The sequence below is a fragment of the Silene latifolia genome, chromosome Y (assembly GCF_048544455.1).
Source record: "Silene latifolia isolate original U9 population chromosome Y, ASM4854445v1, whole genome shotgun sequence".
In the NCBI taxonomy this organism is placed as follows: domain Eukaryota; kingdom Viridiplantae; phylum Streptophyta; class Magnoliopsida; order Caryophyllales; family Caryophyllaceae; genus Silene; species Silene latifolia.
The window spans coordinates 292,264,608-292,286,367 of NC_133538.1; the positions used below are offsets into that span (position 1 = coordinate 292,264,608).

A 21,760-nucleotide genomic window follows, 5' to 3' on the forward strand; every position below is an offset into this window, starting at 1 on the left:
TTTAAAATAATTTGGGAAGAGCTTTACAATAATCAGATACATGAGAGCTTTAAAATAATCAGAGGTATGCTTTAAAATAATTGGGCAAACGCTTTACAATAATCAGCTACATGAAAGCTTTAAAATAATTGCATTTGATCATTTGAATAACTTAATAATCATGTGAAAACTACTTTTTAACATTATATTAAACATAAAAAAACTGAAGGACTTCTACCTTGGTGTTAATTGCTAGTCTGCATAAAATAATTCATGTTGAACTATATAATAACTATGTTTGCCTTTTAAAATAACTACACTGTAATGCAGGTTGATCACAATAACGAATCAAAGGAAACAACATGTGCGTGCAAGATGTTTGAGAGGAAATGAATCCTTTGTAAACACATTATATGGATTATATCAGGAAAAGGACTGCAAAGCATACCGGAGCAGTACATCGAAACCAGATGGACGAAGAAATCATATAGAAAGCCTTTGTATGAACTGGATGGAAAGTTATTGCAAGACTACGATCCCACTGATTTGAGAAAATTGGAATTATCAAGGGTATGGTCAGAGTTTTATGCAACAATAAGTGTTCTTAACTCGATGCCTGAAAATCAAATCAAGGAGTTAAGTTTTATGCTTTTACAATTCCGAGAGAAAATAAATCCAACCAAAGAGAGCTTGACAAAGGATCAAGAACTGGAAATGCTCTTAGGTTGTTCAGCAAAATCAAATATTACTGTTCTTCCACCAAAAATTGCAAAAAACAAAGGAAGCGGCAAGAGATTGAAATCAAACAAGGATAAAGCAATTGAGAAGGCGAGCAAACCGAAGAGGCTATGTAATAACTGCAACAAATGGGACACCATGACAAGAGAAACTGTCCAAATCCGTTTATTGAGCATGCTTTGGAGGAAGAAGATGAAGAGAAAAATGAAATGGAGGATGAAGATGAAGAAGAAGAAGAATGAAAAATGCATTACGCTTTAAAATAATCAAGATTACGTTTTAAAATAATCCATATTATGCTTTACAATAACCGCAAGTTTGCAAAATAATTGTGAGACTTTACAATAAGTGTGTTAGACTTTTACAATAATCAAAGTTATGCTTTACATTAATTGATGTTGAATTTTTTTGCAATTGTTCTGATTTTGTTCATTTAATAATACCTTGCGCTATTACAATAATCATGTGAAAACTATACAATAATCACAATTATGCTTTATAATAATTGATGTTGAGTTTATTTGCAATCGTTCTGATTTTTTTCCATAAATGTATTAATTTGATAATGCTTTACTGTAATTGATAAAGCTTTGCACTTGCCAATTTGTTACAATAATCAAAGATATGCTTTAAAATAATTGGGGAGGAGCTTTACAATAATCGGATACATGAGAGCTTTAAAATAATCAGAGGTCTGCTTTAAAATAATTGGGCAAACGCTTTACAATAATCAGCTACATGAAAGCTGATAGAATAATTGCATTTCATCATTTGAATAACTGTCTAGAGATATTACAATAGCAGCTTAAATGCATTACAAAAACACTAACTTGTTCAGTCAATCAATAACAGCTACATCAAATTTGTTCAGTCAATCAATAACAGCTATCTAAACATTAGATTATCCAACAAATCCATCTATAATTGCTTGCTAAATCCATCTATAATCAATCAGTTATTATTTTATGTGTTTCGCCGAGAAGGACCAGTAACGGCTGTTGTTTTAACCCTTTTCCTCCCTGATCTTCTGTCTTTTAAAAGTTCTTTCTCTACTTCCAATATACTCCGCCTGAAAATTTCCACTTCTTCCAAAAGAGACGCTCTTGACTCGTTGACATCTGACATCAACAAAATAGCCACCATCTCAAGCCATATAGGAATCCTCTCAACTTTCTTCTTAACCGCATACAATACTTGCTCGTGCTTCCCTTCATATGTGAGCATGTGAAACATGGTGAAAAATCTCGATTCCTTATCAGCCTTGACATTCGCTTTCCATTCAAAATCAACATTCACGAATGTAAATGTGTTAATGAGAACTCCTTCTTTTATTGTTTTCCTTGTCTCCAAAAAGTCAGAAAAACAATCAACCTACAGCATGTACAAACAAAAAAAAAGAATTAGAAAGCACGACTATACAATAACAAGTTTAAAACAATACAATAACTTTGTTACAGCAATACAATAATTCTGACTGAAAATAGCATTTGTATATGATCAGGAGTTAGAAAAACGTACTGCAATCTTTGCAAGTCTGTAAAAATCGAATTTTTCCCAATCTTTATGCGATGTATGGTCCAGCACATCAACCGTCTTGTTCATAAAGTTCACACAAACACAAAAGTAGTACTTCTCTAAAGACAACGGGATGAAGACAAGGTCCACATCGATCTCAGAGTTTACAACATTTTCACCTAAATAATAGGACCAAAACTGCACAACCTTGTCTTTCTGGCTGTCAGTTACATCATCACTATCCCCTCCTTGCTCTAGCATGTCTTCAAAGATTCCCTATAAATACCATAAAACTGTGAAGAAAATTGAAGATAAATGATTAAACATTCTACAGTAACTGCACAATGAAAAACAGATCATACCATATGTTGTGTCCCAAGGAACATCATCACTGGCGCTTCTTTCTCCTTAACCTCCATGAAATTCAAGGCAACTGACCAGGCAGCTATTATGCGCAACTCAGTGTAATTTTCGGGCTTCTTAGAAAGAATATCAGACCTATCCAAGATAGCATTGCCCGCAGAAAACAAAAGTTCACTGCAAAGGAGTAAAAAAAAAGCTTAGTAATATTTTAAAAACAATATTTAAAAAATAACTACCAGCAACAATAACTGAGTTTTTCATAATACAATAACTATGTTAATGTAATACAATAATCGATTATTGTACTACATTAACATAGTTATTGTATTATGAAAACTCAGTTATTGTAATTTGTAAAAAAGATATAATAATTGAACTTGTAGAATACAATAACTACAATACATTATTAGAATAATCACACAAACTTGTTTCTCATTGAGTTTGGAGAAAAATGAACATACTCATTTGCAAGATTGTAATCATCCAAGAAACAATAATCAACAACTTGTTTCTTCTTGCTTGGCATAGCTGTATATCCGTTGTTAGCCCTCATAACTTTTGAAACAACAACAAGATTTGTATCCGCCTTGCCACGCTTTATTGAGAAGCCAAGACCATCGAGTTCGGTCTACTACCTCGGCCCGATCTAATCATCCCGGGCTCGCCATAGGTGTATCAGCATATCTGCTTTTTCACAGCCCCTGAGTACCTACATCATCATCCGGTTCCTCCGTCATAACCCTAACAGCTTCCAAAGCATCCGCTTCAGCCCTTGCCGCCTAACTCGGCCTAGCTTACGCTTCTCAAGCAAAAAAGCAAAGAAAGGTGCCTTTGTCTTTGTAAAATCATCAACCAAATCCAACAATTATTTCCTAATTTTGTTGATATCGGCTAAAACCAAGATGGCAGCTATCTCAGCTCTATATATGATCCTTTTCAATGGGTCATGCAACTCTGATTTGAACAACTTCCCAGCATAAAACATCGTATGAATCATGACCAAAACACCACAATCCAATTTCTGGGACCCTTCCGATTTCCACCCAAAAGCCACATTTACAAATTTGAAATTGCAGACCTCACTGCCTCTTTCAAAACCTTTCTCGACAATAAAACTACCAAATATTTCAACCTGGTTATATTTTTAAATCAAAATTCATCACTCAAGAACAAAAAACATAACTAAAAGAAGTAGATGAAAACAAAAACTTATAATAAGGTACATACAATAGAGTTGGTAGCCAACACCCAGATACTATCTTCAAAATAATCATATACACGATTATCAAGATAGTCCACAGTCTTCCCCACAAAATTAACAACAACACAGAAAAAATGATCTCCAAAATGAATAGGGATAAAAACCTGGCATGATAAAACATGCATACATAAGCCTTTGCTATTGTAACACCCCAGGTAAATTGAAGAGGTCCAGTGATAGGCTTAAATGACTAGTGCTTAAATGGATTGGAAGTATTACTCATATCAACAAAGTGCACTTTCTTTTATGGTCATCCATGCGAAAGAACTCCAAAGTTAAGCGTGCTTGGCTGGGAGTAGTCTTAGGATGGGTGACCTCCTGGGAAGGTTCCCGGGATACGTATGAGTGAGTACAAAATGCGCTATAAAGGACCCGTGTTGATCTGTGGGCTATGTACACAGCCTGGTGAGCTATCTTAAGTAACCGCTCCCGGCCAGGTTTGGGCCGGGGTGTTACAAGTGGTATCAGAGCAACCCAGCGACCGTGTGGTGATCGGAGGCAATTGTTATACGCTCCTGTAGGCAGTGGTTAAACGCTCCATTGTAATCACACACCTAGCGGGGGAGGATTCTGGGTTAGCGGTTATTCTCCCAGGCGCAACGAGGACGTTGCGTTCTTCAAGTGGGGGTGATTGTAACACCCCAGGTAAATTGAAGAGGTCCAGTGATAGACTTAAATGACTAGTGCTTAAAGGGATTGGAAGTACTACTCATATCAACAAAGTGCACTTTCTTTTATGGTCATCCATGCGAAAGAACTCCAAAGTTAAGCGTGCTTGGCTGGGAGTAGTCTTAGGATGGGTGACCTCCTGGGAAGGTTCCCGGGATGCGTATGAGTGAGGACAAAATGCGCTATAAAGGACCCGTGTTGATCTGTGGGCCATGTAGACAGCCTGGTGAGCTATCATAAGTAACCGCTCCCGACCAGGTTTGGGCCGGGGTGTTACATTTGCTGTTCTCAACAATAAAATAATCAACAGAAGAAAGAAAGAAGAGAAAGGATTGGAAAAATTACCAAATCGGCACCAATGTCAAGAGAACCTTCGCTGTTCTCAATCACAGTGTCCCAAACATTACAAATTTCCTTTCTGTATAAATCTTTTCATCATCATCACAGACTTTGATAAGCTTAAACAAAGAAGCCTATGAAAAATATTACCACACTATAAGAGAAAATGAAGTATCAAAATTGAAAAACTTGGTTAATCGAATACAATAACTACTATTCTCGCTTTACAATAACTATCACAACAATAACAGCTTTCATAATACAATAACTGAGTTTTCATAATACAATAACTATGTTATTGTAATACAATAATCGATTATTGTATTACGATAACATAGTTATTGTATTATGAAAACTCAGTTATTGTAACTTGTAAAAAAGATAGAATAATTGAACTTGTATAATACAATAACTGAAATACAGTATTAGAATAATCACATAAAAAATAAACAAAATTGAAGAATAGGAAAATTGAAGAATAGGAAAACTGTTTTAGCATAATAAAATAACAGCTAATATACTTTACAATAATCAAGTAACTACAATAGAATAACTGTCATAACCATTGTAAATTTACTGATAAAGAAATATATAAAAAAAAATTCACATACCGAATGACTTGTACAAAAAAAACTTCTTGTGGGGGATAACCCTTTCCCAGCCTTGACCAGCATGTCATTAAGTAAAAATGACCAGCAATCAATCACATTCGATGTGATCATAGTCTTAGCAGACAGTGAAATAATGTCATCTCGAGTTAACATGTTGTGAAATGAAAACACAGCCAAATCCTCCCTGCCACATGGAAACAAATTATATAGTAAAGACAAAAACCCAAACAACAATAAAAGCTTTTAAAAAGTAGATATATTAGCAAAAAAAAGAAAAAAAAAAAGAGAGGGAACGAAAAACATATAATGCTTACCCAATTCGTTGGTCATGATCATGCAGAAAACAGTAATCAAGTACAGTCTTCCTCCGCATTAAAATAGGAGCAAAAAGCTCCTTGTACTTGCACAAAAAAACAGAAACTACAACTGCATCAGGATTGGGTGATTCACAATCTAAATCACACCCTATACCACAATTCCCAAAAATGTATGCTCGTGCATAACGTCCGAATGCGCAGTAAGCACTTATAAGTAATTATCTTGCATTCTATCCCCAACAACAGCCTCGTTGACAACTTTGTTAACAACGTCATCCACACTACTCAAGTCCACTGCTTCATTCTCAACATCAATATTATCAATGCCGTCATTAGTTGGCACCTCCTCATTCAGTTTCTCAACCGCTACATCAGGGATCTTATTTTTACCTTTCTCCCGAGAATAAACCACCTTATATTTTTCTGGATCAAACGCTAAACCCCCATTCCTTTCATCTTTTCCCTTTTCATGCTCCCCTTTTTCATGCTCCCCCTTTTCATGCTCCTTGCAAAAACTTTCATACAACGGCAGTTTACTTCCCGCCTGTTTCATTTCCTCAGCTTTTTCACAAATAAAAGTGAAATATTTAGTGAACAAAGAATCATCGTCAATAATGAAAGCAGGAGTTGAAGAAACTGAAGTGGTTGTCGAAGAATCTTCAACTGTTGAAGAACCAAACTCCTTTTCCATCGCTTCCTTCCGTTGCGTGTACAAATGGAGAAATATCTCAACATCCCTCTTCATCATCAAAAGATGTGTTTGGGAAACCTAAGAAAAAAGAAAAAAAAGAATAATTATACTAAGTCTTTACAATAATTATACTAAGTCTTTACAATAATTATACTAAGTCTTTACAATAATTTACAATAATTGAAAAAATAACTGCTACAAAGCTTTAAAATAACTACACTACACCTTTACAGTAACTACACAAAAATGATTGAAAGAATGATTGGAACTTACATCAGCGGCCTTTGCTCGAATAACATCATCAGTATCAAAACAGTCAGGCAGTTCCAGATACTTTTTCCCAGGTTCAGGTTTATCAACGACTGCACATACCTCAGCAGCTTTTGCTTCTCTTAAGCGTTTGTAGACAGGATACACACCATTGACATATTCCCCATTCCCTAGCGAACCAGAATTGAGCTCTGAAATACCCTACTAACAAAAGACTTCTCATCCCAGTGCTTGATAAGAGGAGTCTCAGAAGACATACGATGGAAGTATGCCACCATAACAACAAGTATACAACCACGCAAAGTAGAGGACCCAGTTCTACACCGCTCAACACCTTCAACTAATTTATCAAACACATACCCACACCAATCCAAATGGTGGATACGTGAAACATCTTGCACCGCTTTAAGAATTGAAAAGTCAATTCCATAATTTGAAGGGGGAGCAAGGACAATGGACATAGCATAAAGCACAAACAGCCTCCGAAATTCATCTCCCCCATCATCCCCCATAGCAGTAATTGCATTATAAACAGCAGGGATAGTAACATAATGTAATACTCCGTATTTTATATTACTATTTAAGTCGGGTTAATTGTTTAGTCGATAATTACGTTAAGTTATTTTACTTGACTCGCGTTGTATCGTAAGATCGAGTTGTTTCGTAAGTTAATTGAGACGGGTTTATATGGAATTCGAGATGTGAGCTAACCCATTTACCCTCGACCCATTTGAGTTTACCCAATAACATGTTTAACCCAACACCCAACATCATGTTTTTAACCTAATTTTACCCTAGCACTACAAAACCCTACTCCCTCACACGCCTCATTTCATCGGCATCAATCTCAACCTTCACGCAAATCGAGAGAGAGAGAGAGAGAGAGAGAGAGAGAGAGTGAGTGTGGGTGTTGACGGCGCAACAAGGCTTTAGGGTGGTTGTCGACGTCCGTAGACGACCCTGGTGGCTGTTGTGGTGGCAGAAAAGGTATGAGTGCAACCCTTTCCTTCTGTTTTCGCTTTTTCAGTCGGGTTTTGATTGTTGTGGCGTGTCTTAGGGAGGCGGTACTGGTGGTTGTTGACGGGGTATCTGAGTTGTGTGGTACGTGTCGGGTGTTGTGGTGGTTGTTAGGGAGGTTTTAGGCGGTCGTAGTGGCAGGGAGAGGCGGCATCGACATAGGGTAGCAACGGGTTAAAATACGGGTTTTCAGGCGGGTTTAGACGGTTAGGATTGGGGTGGCGCCACCGTGGTCTCGGGGGAGGTCGAAACGGCGGCGCCACGGCGTCTGGGTGCGTTGTCTGACGGCGAGCAGGGCTGTGGTGGTTTGGCAGGGGATAGGTGATGGCTGCGGTGGTTGTAAGTCGAGAATAGGGGCCGGTTGGTGAGGCACGGTGGTGAACCAGGCCAAACGACGGCCCTGGTTTGACTCGCCGGCAACAGTCGACCCTGTTGGGGGCGGTCGTTGGTGGTCTGGGTCAAACCGGGGTTTGGGCTGGTGGTCGACACGGGCTAGAGGCGGCGCGTGGGAGCGTGGGAGTGCGTGTGAAGGGACGGTGGTGATGACGGGTTGTTTTAGTTTTGAAACGGTTTTGTCGTAGATTTAATCGTTATAATTCGTTAATTTGTCGTATTCTTAGTTAGTTAAATTAATTCCCGAGTTATTTAAAATATTTAGAGACGGGTTTTGAGTCGGGTTTGTTAAAATGGAAAAGCTGCTAGATCGGGAAAGTTTCCATTTAAGGAAACTTTCCATTTTAAGAAGTTTCTGTTTTTTTTTAGTAACTTTCTATTTTGGGAACGGGAATAGTTTAAGTAATTGTTTATCATTTATTTATCTTTCGAGGGCTTAATTTGTTGTGGAATATTACTAAGCACCCGACTATTTGACTGCAAAGATCGAGGTAGCGAATACATCGATTGAGTTCTTACGATTATAAAGAGTTGGCATGTTCGGTGATTATATGACATATCCGATTATCTTATTTATCTTGTTGAGCATTATTGTTTCATACGTTTCATACATTGCATTTGCATCGGAGTTGGAGTTGGAGGAGAGGAGATTATTGCGATTAAGGCCCAAAGCGGGTTCTCTGGACTTGCCTCGGTGTCCTCGCCATTTAGCCGGTATATCGACGACGGTCGATTGATATAGTCGGGGATCGGTATGGTGGGCGTTCGGGATGTGTGTGATGGAGTTGAGAATGGAGGATTATAGCATTGCATTCTTTATTTATATCGTATTACCTACTCAACCTCGCGGTTGGCCCTGTGTATTCATGTACGCCTGTGATGATCCATTTATGGGAGCGATTGTGAGTTGTTGAGACATTTGGAGCGGGGGGAGAGAGCATGGATCACCCGACTTAGAGCTAGCCCACTTTTATTTCCGTTTAGCTATCGGACTTTATTTCCAGTTTTGAGACATGTTCCATTTCATTTGTAAACATTTATAAACTTTTAATTTAAAATCTTGTTTATCTTTCCCTTTGTTATCTCTTGCCTCGGGTTTCCGAGATGGTAACACCCTTCTTTATCCGAGGAGTCCTAGTCCAGGCCCTTAAATAAATGGGGGTGTTACAAAGTGGTATCGGAGCGAACGATCCTCGTGCCTAAACCAATGAATCCAATGAACATAGGAAGAGTCTAAATAAAATGAACCCGGGATAGAACTGTTAGGAGCACACTAAAGGTAAGGGATCAGTTAGGGGCCCCCTCACACCGAACCATTGGCCCTCTCAGTTTGACCCGGGAACCCTGAGTGTAAATGAGAGAAAGGGTAGAAAAGTTGCATGATGTTGAGTATGAATTCATATATCGTTGCCTAAGTGTTAACTGATTGATATATTAATTGTTGCATAAAAGAGTTGATGGGAGGTTGTGGCATAATACTTTGCATGTTTTAAAGTTGATTCATACTTATATCTCTATAAAGTTTGTGTTAGAAGACTATGTCTAGTGATATGCGGTTATATGATCCCTAAACCATGCTAGGTAGACAAGTAGGGTAAGAAGTGATAGAATTGGCTAGAGTTGCCAAGGTGATTTTGTGTTGCAGCTAATTCCTAAAATTTTCTTATAGTCATGCCTCTACGAAGGAACACGGCTGTAAACATCACCCAGGCAGAGTTAGATCAGCTACTGGCTGAGAATGAGGCCCTAAAGGCCAAAAAATCGACCCTGCTAAGATGAGTACAATAGTGGCGAGGCATAACCCTACCATTTTCACTGGAGAGGGGGAACCTCACTTGCTGGGAGATTGGTGTCGGGAGTTCACCAACCTATTCGAGCTGATAGCTTGTCCTGAAGAGCTGCAAGTAGACCAGGCTGCCCACTACCTCAGGGCCACAGCTGGGGAATAGTGGACTAGGAACAAGGCGGAGATCCGACATATTGCTAGGGATATTGAGGAAGGATACGTGTCTTGGTTGGAATTTCAAGCGATACTAACGGACTAGTTCATGCCAGAGTTCAGGAAAGCTAAGCTAAGGGAGGAGTTCGATACGTTTAAGATGACAGAGGACATGACGGTGGACACATACCATAGGAAGTTCCGACTGTTGGCTTCATATATCGATGAATTTGCTAAGAACGAGACCATGTTGGCTATGAGGTTTGAGAGGGGACTGACGGTGGATATCAAGAAGAGGCTCACGGCAGCTCCACCTACCACCGTTCAGGACATCTACCCGAGGGCCGGTGTCGCTTCGAGAGGCTCTCCGAGCGGATCAAGGAGGATAAGAAAGGAAAAGCCGAGAAGAGGAAGCCGGAAACGTCGGTGATAATATGGGGCCAAGAAGTGAACCAGCAAGTTCGGTGGATACTCCACCAATAGTGCTCGGGGATGAGGAATCAAAGCGGAGGCGATTCAGAGGTGCTAGTATTGGAGGTAATGTGCCCGGTGGTCACTTGTTTTGGCTGTGGGAAGTTGGGGCACAAGAGATGGGAGTAGAAGTTTCGAGGAAACCAATGGGGTTTCCAGGACACCTACATATGGGTTCGTGGATCTCGAACAGCAGGATCGTGGTACAACAACTACCGTACTCCTAACACTCGGCTATGGAGGAGGTGCCCGATCCGGGGCAAGTAACGATTATCAAGGAAGCTACAACAACTATCGAACCGTAGCACCGAACCAGCCCAGCCTGGGGGTGGCAATTTTGAGGAACCAGAATGAGGGGAATAAGCAACTGGCACGGCTTCATCGAGTCGGGCCCGGGAGCTAAGTCCAAAGTGGCAAGCTCTTTGCCATGGGAAAGGAAGCAGCTAAGGAGGATGCTCACGTAGTGACTGGTACTTTTCTTGTCAACTCTAAACCCACCTTCGTGTTATTCGATTCTGGTGCTACACATTCATTCATATCTAGGGAGCATGTTAGAGCCTTGAACCTTACTGCATATGATAGAGTGGTCGATTCTGTTATAGTACCCTCGGGAGAGTCTGTGTCTTGTGATAGAATCTATACTAGTGTACCTATTCAGATTGGGGAGGTTGTCTTTCACTGTGACCTTATGGAGTTTCCATTGGGTGGTTTCGAGGTGATTCTAGGGATGGATTGGTTGGGGAAGTACAAAGCTTTCATTGACTGTTACCAAAAGAAAATATCATTAAGAGGACCTAAGGGAGTCGAGTAACCTCAAGGGATACAGTGGTCAAACCCAAAGTCAAATTTATTTCGATAAGAAACACCCTCAAATCGAGTCCGAGGAAGGGAGACCGTTGATCTTGTGTCGATGTGGGATAGAGAGTCCGAGACCCCTAGGATTTTCGACATACCCGTGGTGAGAGACTTTGAGGGGTATTTCCGGAAGAGATTCCGGGCTACCACCTAAGCGACGTTGACTTTTCCATTGATCTAAAGTCGGAGTCGGACCTATTTCTAAACCACCATACCGTATGGGACCGAAAGAGATGGAAGAATTGAAGAAGCAATTGGATGAATTGGCTGAGAAGGGTTATATTCGACCCAGTGTTTCACCTTGGGGAGCACCTATCCTATTTGTCAAGAAAAAGGATGGAAGTTTGAGGCTGTGTGTGGATTACCGAGAGTTGAATAATGTGACTATCAAGAACCGTAATCCTTTGCCAAGGATCGATGATTTGTTTGACCAATTGAGTGGGGCTGGAGTGTTCTCGAAGATTGATCTGAGGTCGGGTTATCATCAACTGAGGATAAAGAACGAGGATATTCCTAAGACTGCATTCAGAACTAGATATGGACACTATGAGTTCGTGGTCATGCCCTTCGGATTGACCAATGCGCCAGCTGTGTTTATGGACCTAATGAATCGGATGTTCAGTCCTTATCTGGACAAGTTCGTGGTTGTATTCATCGATGATATATTGGTTTACTCCAAGAATGAGGAAGAGCACGAGGAGTATCTGAGGATAGTGTTGAGAACTTTGGTAGAGAATAAGTTGTATGCCAAATTGAGTAAGTGCGAGTTCTGGTTGAAGAAAGTTGCCTTTCTGGGGCATGTGATTTCCAAAGAGGGAGTGTCAGTGGATCCTAGCAAGATCGAGGCGGTGACTAGATGGCAGAGTCCAAAGAATGTGGGCGAAATTCGAAGCTTCTTGGGACTAGCTGGATACTACAGGAGGTTTGTCAAAGACTTTTCGAAGATAGCAAAACCATTGACATCCCTAATGAGGAAAGAGAACAGGTTTGTTTGGGATGAGAGTTGTGAGAAGGCTTTCTTGACACTTAAAGAGCGCCTAACCACAGCTCCTATCCTTGCTTTGCCAGATGGGAATGATAAATTCGAAGTGTATACTGATGCTTCCAAGAAAGGGTTAGGGTGTGTGTTGATGCAGAACGGGAAGGTAATCGCGACGCTTTCGCGATTGAAGACCTATGAGAAGAATTACCCTACCCATGATCTAGAGTTGGGAGCCGTGGTGTTTGCCCTTAAGTTGTGGCGACATTATCTCTATGGAGCGACTTTCAAGGTATTTTCTGATCACAAGAGCCTGAAGTATATCTATACTCAGAAGGAGCTGAACATGAGACAGAGGAGATGGATCGAGTTGATTGGCGACTATGACATGGACTTACTCTATCATGAAGGGAAAGCGAATGTTGTAGCCGATGCTTTGAGTCGGAAGTCTATCCACGCCCTGATCAGTGCCAGATCCCGGGTGAGGATGCTGGGTGAGCTAAGGAAGATGGGGATTTACATGATCCGACGAGGTGAGACCATTGGAGATATGACAGTTGAGCCGGAGTTGTACGAGGAGATTCGAGAGCTCTGTAAAGAGGATGCTAGATTTCAGAAATGGCGCAATGCGGTAGAGCAGGCAGGTGCAGAACCTTACTCTAAATTCAGTATTCATTCAGATGGGAGCTTGAGGTTTGGACAGAGGTGGTGTGTGCCAGCTAACGAGGAACTGAAGAAGAAAATTCTTACTGAGGCACATGCTACTCCTGATTCTGTACATCCTGGAGGAGATAAGTTATACAAGGATCTCAAGAAGACGTTCTGGTGGCCTAATATGAAGAAGGAAGTCGCTGAGTTCGTGTCTCGATGTTTGACATGCCAGAGGGTGAAGGGTGAACACAAGAGACCGCAGGGGAAAGTTCAGCCGCTAGATGTGCCAGAGTGGAAGTGGGAGAGTATATCCATGGACTTCATCGTCGGGTTGCCTCGGACTCAAAGAGGTAACAACATGATTTGGGTGATCGTCGACAGGTTGACCAAGTCAGCTCACTTTATTCCCATGAAAGATACTTGGAGTAAGGCTGAGTTGGCTAAGGCTTATGTTCAGTACGTGGTAAAGTTGCATGGTGTGCCTAAAGATATCGTCTCCGACAGAGATTCCAGGTTTCTATCCAAGTTCTGGCAGGAATTGCAGTCATTGATGGGTACTCAACTGAAGATGAGCACCGCTTTTCATCCTGCTACTGACGGTCAGACAGAGAGGACTATTCAGACCCTCGAGGATATGTTGAGAGCTTGTGTTCTAGAGTTTGGCGGATCTTGGGAGGACAGACTAGGGTTGATCGAGTTTTCTTAAAACAACAGTTATCACGCTAGAATTGGGATGGCACCATTCGAGGCACTCTATGGTAGGAAATGCAGGAGTCCTGTGTGTTGGGATGATCGATCTGACGCTGTCGTTTTGGGGCCAGAGATGATTCAGGAGATGGTTGAACAGGTACAGATTATTAGGCAAAAGATGAGAGCTTCCCATGAGAGACAGAAGAGCTATGCTGACACTAGGAGAAGTGACATTTATTTCGAGGTGGGAGAGAAGGTACTACTCAAAGTGTCGCCGATGAAGGGAGTTATGAGGTTCGGGAAGCGAGGAAATCTGAGTCAGAAATTCATCGTACCTTATGAGATTTTGGTCAGAGTTGGAGAGGTGGCATACCGTTTAGCTTTGCCACCAGTGTTAGCCAGAGTTCACAATGTCTTTCATGTTTCCCAGTTGCGGAGGTACTTGAGCGATCCATCACATGTGTTGAGTCCTGCGGTGATCGAGGTGGATGAGCAGTTGTCCTATCTGGAGACACCTAAGGAGATTTTGGACAGGAAAGTGAGGAAGACCAGGAATGGAGAGACAGCTTTGGTGAAAGTCTTGTGGACTAACCACAATGTTGAGGAAGCTACATGGGAGACTGAGGCTTCCATGAGGGAAAGCTATCCACACCTGTTTGCATGAGGTAAGTTCCGGGACGTAACTTTCTTTTTAGGAGGGTAGAATGTAACATTTTGTTTTATGGGCCTAAGTCCATGAGTTCTTTATACTAGAAAATCTGTTTTGGTGCCCACATCGATGCGTGGGGGTTTGCTAGATGAGCGAACTTCGGGACGAAGTTCATTTTAAGGGGGGAAGACTGTAATACTCCGTATTTTATATTACTATTTAAGTCGGGTTAATTGTTTAGTCGATAATTACGTTAAGTTATTTTACTTGACTCGCGTTGTATCGTAAGATCGAGTTGTTTCGTAAGTTAATTGAGACGGGTTTATATGGAATTCGAGATGTGAGCTAACCCATTTACCCTCGACCCATTTGAGTTTACCCAATAACATGTTTAACCCAACACCCACCATCATGTTTTTAACCTAATTTTACCCTAGCACTACAAAACCCTACTCCCTCACCCGCCTCCCTCATTTCATCGGCATCAATCTCAACCTTCACGCAAATCGAGAGAGAGAGTGAGTGTGGGTGTTGACGGCGCAGCAAGGAAGGCTTTAGGGTGGTTGTCGACGTCCGTAGACGACCCTGGTGGCTGTTGTGGTGGCAGAAAAGGTATGAGTGCAACCCTTCCCTTCTGTTTTCGCTTTCTCTGTCGGGTTTTGATTGTTGTGGCGTGTCTTAGGGAGGCGGTACTGGTGGTTGTTGACGGGGTATCTGAGTTGTGTGGTATGTGTCGGGTGTTGTGGTGGTTGTTAGGGAGGTTTTAGGCGGTCGTAGTGGCAGGGAGAGGCGGCATCGACATAGGGTAGCAACGGGTTAAAATACGGGTTTTCAGGCGGGTTTAGACGGTTAGGATTGGAGTGGCGCCACCGTGGACTCGGGGGAGGTCGAAACGGCGGCGCCACGGCGTCTGGGTGCGTTGTCTGACGGCGAGCAGGGCTGTGGTGGTTTGGCAGGAGATAGGTGATGGCTGCGGTGGTTGTAAGTCGAGAACATGGGGCGGTTGGTGAGGCACGGTGGTGAACCAGGCCAAACGACGGCCCTGGTTTGACTTGCCTGCAACAGTCGACCCTATTGGGGCGGTTGTTGGTGGCTGGGTCAAACTGGGGGTTTGGGCTGGTGGCTGACACGGGCTAGAGGCGGCGCGTGGGAGCGTGGGAGTGCGTGTGAAGGGACGGTGGTGATGACGGGTTGTTTTAGTTTTGAAACGGTTTTGTCGTAGATTTAATTGTTATAATTCGTTAATTTGTCGTATTCTTAGTTAGTTAAATTAATTCCCGAGTTATTTAAAATATTTAGAGACGGGTTTTGAGTCGGGTTTGTTAAAATGGAAAAGCTGCTAGATCGGGAAAGTTTCCATTTAAGGAAACTTTCCATTTTAAGAAGTTTCTATTTTTTTAGTAACTTTCTATTTTGGGAACGGGAATAGTTTAAGTAATTGTTTATCATTTATTTATCTTTCAGAGGGCGAATTTGTTGTGGAATATTACTGAGCACCCGACTATTTGACTGCAATACTGAGGTAGGGGAATACATTGATTGAGTTCTTACGATCATAAAGAGTTGGCATGTTCGGTGATTATATGACATATCTGATTATCTTATTTATCTTGTTGAGCATTATTGTTTCATACGTTTCATACATTGCATTTGCATCGGAGTTGGAGTTGGAGGAGAGGAGATTATTGCGATTAAGGCTCAGGCGGGTTCTGCATGACTTGCCCTGGTGTCCTCGCCATTTAGCCGGTATATCGACGACGGTCGATTGATATAGTCTGAGGGGATCGGTATGGCTGGGCGTTCCGGGGATGTGTGTGATGGAGTTGAGAATGGAGGATTATAGCATTGCATTCTTTATTTATATCGTATTACCTACTCAACCTCGCGGTTGACCCTGTGTATTCATGTACGCCTGTGATGATCCATTTACTGGGGAGCAGATTGACAGGTTGTTGAGACATTTGGAGCTGGCAGGGGAGAGAGCATGGATCACCTGACTTAGAGCTAGCCCACTTTTATTTCCGTTTAGCTATCAGACTTTATTTCCAGTTTTGAGACATGTTCCATTTCAGTTGTAAACATTTATAAACTTTTAATTTAAAGTACTGTTTATCTTTCCCTTTGTTATCTACTGCCTCGGGTTTCCGAGATGGTAACACCCTTCTTTATCTGAGGAGTCCTAGTCCAGGCCCTTAAATAAATAGGGGTGTTACACATAATTTTTCCCTTCTACTTTAAACTTCTTTCGGAACTCAGCTTTCAACGTTTCTTGTGAAGACAATACACTATGTCCAGTGTAAACAACCTCAACCTTATCACCACCATTTGGCAATCCAAAAACATCATACACATCATCTTTTGAAAAAAATTTGACATCTCTTGCTTGAAAAATATGAGCAGTAGCATTAAAGTGTTTTACAAACAATGGTATAACACCCAATGGTAAACTGTTCACTTTAAAATCAAGCAAACCACCAAATCCAATCTCAATGACAGCCTTTCGCTGATTTGGACCAAGTTATTTTACCAGATTAATCAAACCATTAAGACGACAGCTCACTTTAATGTTTGCAGCACTGAAAATGGAAAATCAAGCAAAATATAAAAAGAGTAACACATCAAATAAACAGAAACTCATAACAAGGGGGCAGGACACATATATACTCACATGTTCAATCTTGGAGTTCCAGGAACCTTACTGAGCTTCTTTTTTTGGAAAATTTACTTTTGAGCGTTTCAAATCAGCTTTATTACCATCTTCAGGCTCCCTGCTACGTTTAGGACCCATTTGTTTTTATCACTGAGCAACAGAATACAAAATTATCAGAATAAACACAAAAAATATGACAACAACTAATACAATAACTGAGTTTTAATAATACAATAATCAGCATACAGTAATACAATAACTGGACTTGACTAAAATGATAACTAAATAATACTACGTATAGAATAACTAAATTACTAAATTACAATAACTATCACAATACATTACAATAATAAACATCACTATATTACAATAACAACATCACTATATTACAATAACAAACTTTTCATATTAAAATAACTGGACTTGACTAAAAGCTGACTTAAAAACACTAACCAAAGATCAATAACTAAAATAATACTCATTACAATAACTGAGTTTCTACATTACAATAACTACCACAATACATTACAATAACAACATCAATATATTACAATAACACAAATAATTCCAAACACACACACATTATGTTCATTAGAATTATACGAATTCACAACAAAAAGAAAAACCTCAACAACAGATACAAAAATGAAAAATGAATTACGAAACCCTAAATTATGCAAAGACAATGAAAAATGTAAATTAACAACAAAACACAACAAACTAAACTATATACTAAACAAAATGAAGAATAAACACAGAAAACAAAAAAAAATCAAGTAGAAAACAAGAAGAATAACATGCAAAATTGAACAAAATCAACGAAAAAAATAATTTCAGCTCATTGATTACCTGTTGAGAAGGACGAACAAACTGAGAACCACGATTATGAGATAAACGACGATAATGAAGTAGAAGAACGACACAAATTGAGCACAAATTGAATTAGAAGGACAGCGAAGATGAACAAAATCAACGAACGCACTGATATTTTCATAGGGAAAATGAGAGAGAGAGAGAGAGAGAGAGAGAGAGAGAGAGAGAGAGAGAGAGAGAGAGAGAGAGAGAGAGAGAGAGAGAGAGAGAAAGAAAGAAACTGTCGAGAAAATGGGAGGAAAAAAGAAGTCAAACCATCAAAATTGGGTTTATATATGAGATGTAAAATTAAATCTCAGCCACATATCTTATGTTAGATAAATGGTCCAGATTTAGAGGGGTAACTCACCAAAAGTACCCTAACTCATTTGATCCTCTCTCTCTCTCTCTCTCTCTCTCTCTCTCTCTCTCTCTCTCTCTCTCTCTCTCTCTCTATATATATATATATATATATATATATATATATATATATATATATATATATATATATATATATATATATATATATATATATATATATATAAAATTAGGATCTGTATGAACTAAGAGTTTGGTGCGAACTGTACGAACTAACTATAAAACCAAACAAACTTCCCTGATTAAAATAAAAGCCCACACTCAATCTCACACAAACTCCCAAACGACAAAACCCAATTACCAAACCCAACTTCCTTGACATCCCCCTCCTCTGACATCTACGACCACCACAACTGCCGTCGAGTTTCCGACCACCGTACCAAGATCCCTCCGGCGATTTTGTCGGCATCATCTGCCTTTTTCTCCATCGATCGACATCCTCTCTCTTATGCCATGTCATCATCCCAAGCCAGTACCCATAACCTCCAATCGCCGGCGCGGGACTCCCGATTCTAGTATGAATACTCCGGTAACAACTCAATGAAACCGTCTCGCTATATTTCCATCTGCCTTCCTCTCTCTCTCTCTCTCTCTCTCTCTCTCTCTCTCTCTCCCTCTCTCTCTCTCCCTCCATCTTATCGTCATCGTTCTCTCACCAAGACCGTCTAACAGCAAGAATTAACGGTGACGTCACTATTAGCGAAGAACCGGACTGACTTCAAGCTGCTTTTGCTCGAGATTTTCCAACTAGTTGAATGGTAGGATAAGTTTTTAAAATTTGGTGTTCCTTATTTTAGATCTACAATTTAAATCGAACTAAAGAGATGAGATATTGATTTTAGGTGAGGGAAGGAAATAGGATAGGCGTGAGGATGAAAATGGGGGTGACAACTGTGGGTAGGTCGTTGCCGGCGTCGTAACTTTGTCATGGATTCAGACCTTGGGTGAGCTTGGTCTGCGGTGGTGGTTCGGGCGATGAGCGTGATGTTGAGTGTGTCGGTGTTGGTGGTTGTGAGAGGTATTGGTGTTGACGACATGGGCAGTCCGTTGTGCGTGGTAGTGGCAGTGTTGACAGTGATGGTGGTGGTGGATGGTGATGTCGCTGGTGTTGTCTTTGGGATGGTGGTGGCAGTGGTGTGGTGTTAGTTGGGATCAGCTTGGTATTGGCAGCAGTGGTGGTGGCAGCGACGGTGGTAGGGGCAGTGGTGATGGTGGTGGCAGTGGATACACAAAATACCACCCTAGATACATTTCATATAACTACTAGATACATTTCGTATAACTACTAGATACACATGTATCCAGTAGTAGTACCATGTGTATCTGGGGTAGTTCGCACCGTACTTCGCCCGCACCGACTCGCCATATATATATATATATATATATATATATATATATATATATATATATATATATATATATATATATATATATATATATATATATATATATATATATATATATATATATATATAGAGAGAGAGAGAGAGAGAGAGAGAGAGAGAGAGAGAGAAGAGAGAGGAAGGATCATGTAAGTCCACCATATACCTTTAAGTCCATAAGTTCTATTAAGAGCCTTTGGATGGTGAAAATAGATGGCCAAGATCAATCCCCAAAAAGTGTGTTTAATGGTTAATCTCACCATCTCTCTCCTCCCTCACTAATCTATCCTAATTAATCACTAATTTACTATATATTTGTTTTCCACTCACCAATTCCCCTCTCATCTTACACATTTCACTTCTCTCAAACCCCAAATAAAAAAACCCCAAAAAAATAAAAAAAAAACCCAAAAAATCTAAATAAATAAAAAACCCAAAAAATCCAAATAAATAAAAAAACCCAAAAAATCCAAATAAATAAAAAACCTAAAAAATCAAAAATCCAAACAAATCAAAACCCAAAAAAATACAAAACCCAAATAAATCATTCATTTCTTCTTCATTCACCACCACCCAGCACTACCCCACCCGACACCCCACCGCCACCCACACCAACCGCCACTACCACCGCCGGTAATTTTATAAATTCATTTTTTTTTTTCAGCTTTTGCGTCTCATTATTTCCGTCACTTTTTTTTTCAGATTTTGTGTTAAATTTGTTGTTTGGGGTCGGTTTATTTTATTTGTTAATTTTTGTTGTTATTTATTCTTTTCAAATCTCTTTTTGTTATATGTTTTTTTTTTTTATGATTTCGGGTTTTAAATCTCGTTTTTTTTTGTGAGATACTTTTTTTTCATCTAAGATCTAATAAAATATTTTTCATAAAATTTGTTGTTTTAATCTTAGCTATACAAAAATTCTTATAATTTGTTGATTTTAATCTTATATTTCACATTTTTATATAAAAATGATATAAAATGACTAAAGTTACACAGTTATGGGCAAAAGTTATACTGTTATGGACTAAAGTTATACAAAAATTGACAAAAGTTATACTGTTATGGACTAAAGTTATACAAATAAGGACTAAAGTTATACAAAAATTGACTAAAGTTATACAAATATGGACTAAATTTATACAAAAATGGACTAAAGTTATACAAATATGGACTAAAGTTATACAAATAAGGAATGTGTTGAACTTCTACTCAAGGAGTGAATAACTCTAGTAACGATATGAATAACTTTTACTCAACGAATGTATAACTCCAGTAGAAATATGTGTAACTTCAATGAAAATATAACTTTTGTTTTCTCATTTCTCTTTGTTGACAAATCAAAAAAAATATATGTATAACAACAAAAAATAACAAATAAAAACCAACACTATAAATTTGAATTTATATAAGTATTGTTTGTATAATTCTAGTCCTTATTTGTATAACTTTAGTCCATATTTGTGTAACTTTAGTCCATTTTTGTATAACTTTAGTCCATTTTTGTATAACTTTAGTCCATTTTTATGAACAAAAATAAACTAATAAGTCAAAAAAGTACAATAAAAAAACTGCAATCTCATTTTTGTATAACTTTAGTCAATTTTTGTATAACTTTAGTCTTTATTTGTATAACTTTAGTCCATGTTTGTATAACTTTAGTCTTTATTTGTATAACTTTAGTCCATATTGGTATAACTTTAGTCCATTTTGGTATAACTTTACTCTAGTTTTGTATAACTTTACTCCATATTTGTATAACTTTAGTCCATTTTTGTATAACTTTAGTCCAAAATCGTATAACTTTAGTCCAATATATAACCGAAATCCTAAAAACCACCAATACTAACTTTAAACCAACAATAATAGATCTGGAAAAAAAAGCCATTATCTAAATATCAAAATGTAATATAAGACATATTTGAAATAAAAAAAATATAAAATAGATAAATAACAACACATAACAAAATTGTATAAATTGTATAACTTTAATTTTTTAAGAATATAACTTTTGTCGTAAATAGTATAACTTTAATGTTTGAAGGGTATAACTTTAGTTGTAAATAGTGTAACTTTAATGCTTTAAGGGTATAACTTTAGACGT

General features: G+C 39.2%; 2 protein-coding genes across 2 annotated transcripts; both read left to right on the plus strand.

Annotated features, from left to right (window-relative positions):
- Positions 1-11,000: 11,000 nt before the first annotated feature.
- LOC141630927 (uncharacterized) lies at positions 11,001-11,384 on the plus strand. The gene has a single exon (XM_074443665.1). The coding sequence runs from the start codon at positions 11,001-11,003 to the stop codon at positions 11,382-11,384; it is 384 nt and encodes a 127-aa protein (XP_074299766.1).
- Positions 11,385-11,661: 277 nt separating this feature from the next.
- On the plus strand, positions 11,662-14,412 carry LOC141630929 (uncharacterized). The gene is made up of 6 exons (XM_074443666.1): positions 11,662-11,900; positions 12,051-12,184; positions 12,836-13,408; positions 13,475-13,571; positions 13,773-13,905; positions 14,179-14,412. Exons 1-6 carry the CDS (start codon positions 11,662-11,664, stop codon positions 14,410-14,412), a joined length of 1,410 nt encoding a protein of 469 aa, XP_074299767.1.
- Positions 14,413-21,760: the final 7,348 nt, after the last annotated feature.

Coding starts and splice junctions, on each gene's coding strand:
- LOC141630927 (XM_074443665.1), top strand. CDS start 11,001: ATGGGAAAGGAAGCAGCTAAGGAGGATGCTCACGTAGTGACTGGTACT.
- LOC141630929 (XM_074443666.1), top strand. CDS start 11,662: ATGGAAGAATTGAAGAAGCAATTGGATGAATTGGCTGAGAAGGGTTAT. Junction 11,901..12,050: donor TTCTCGAAGATTGATCTGAG/GTCGGGTTATCA, acceptor TCGGATGTTCAG/TCCTTATCTGGACAAGTTCG. Junction 13,572..13,772: donor GTCTCCGACAGAGATTCCAG/GTTTCTATCCAA, acceptor TTAAAACAACAG/TTATCACGCTAGAATTGGGA.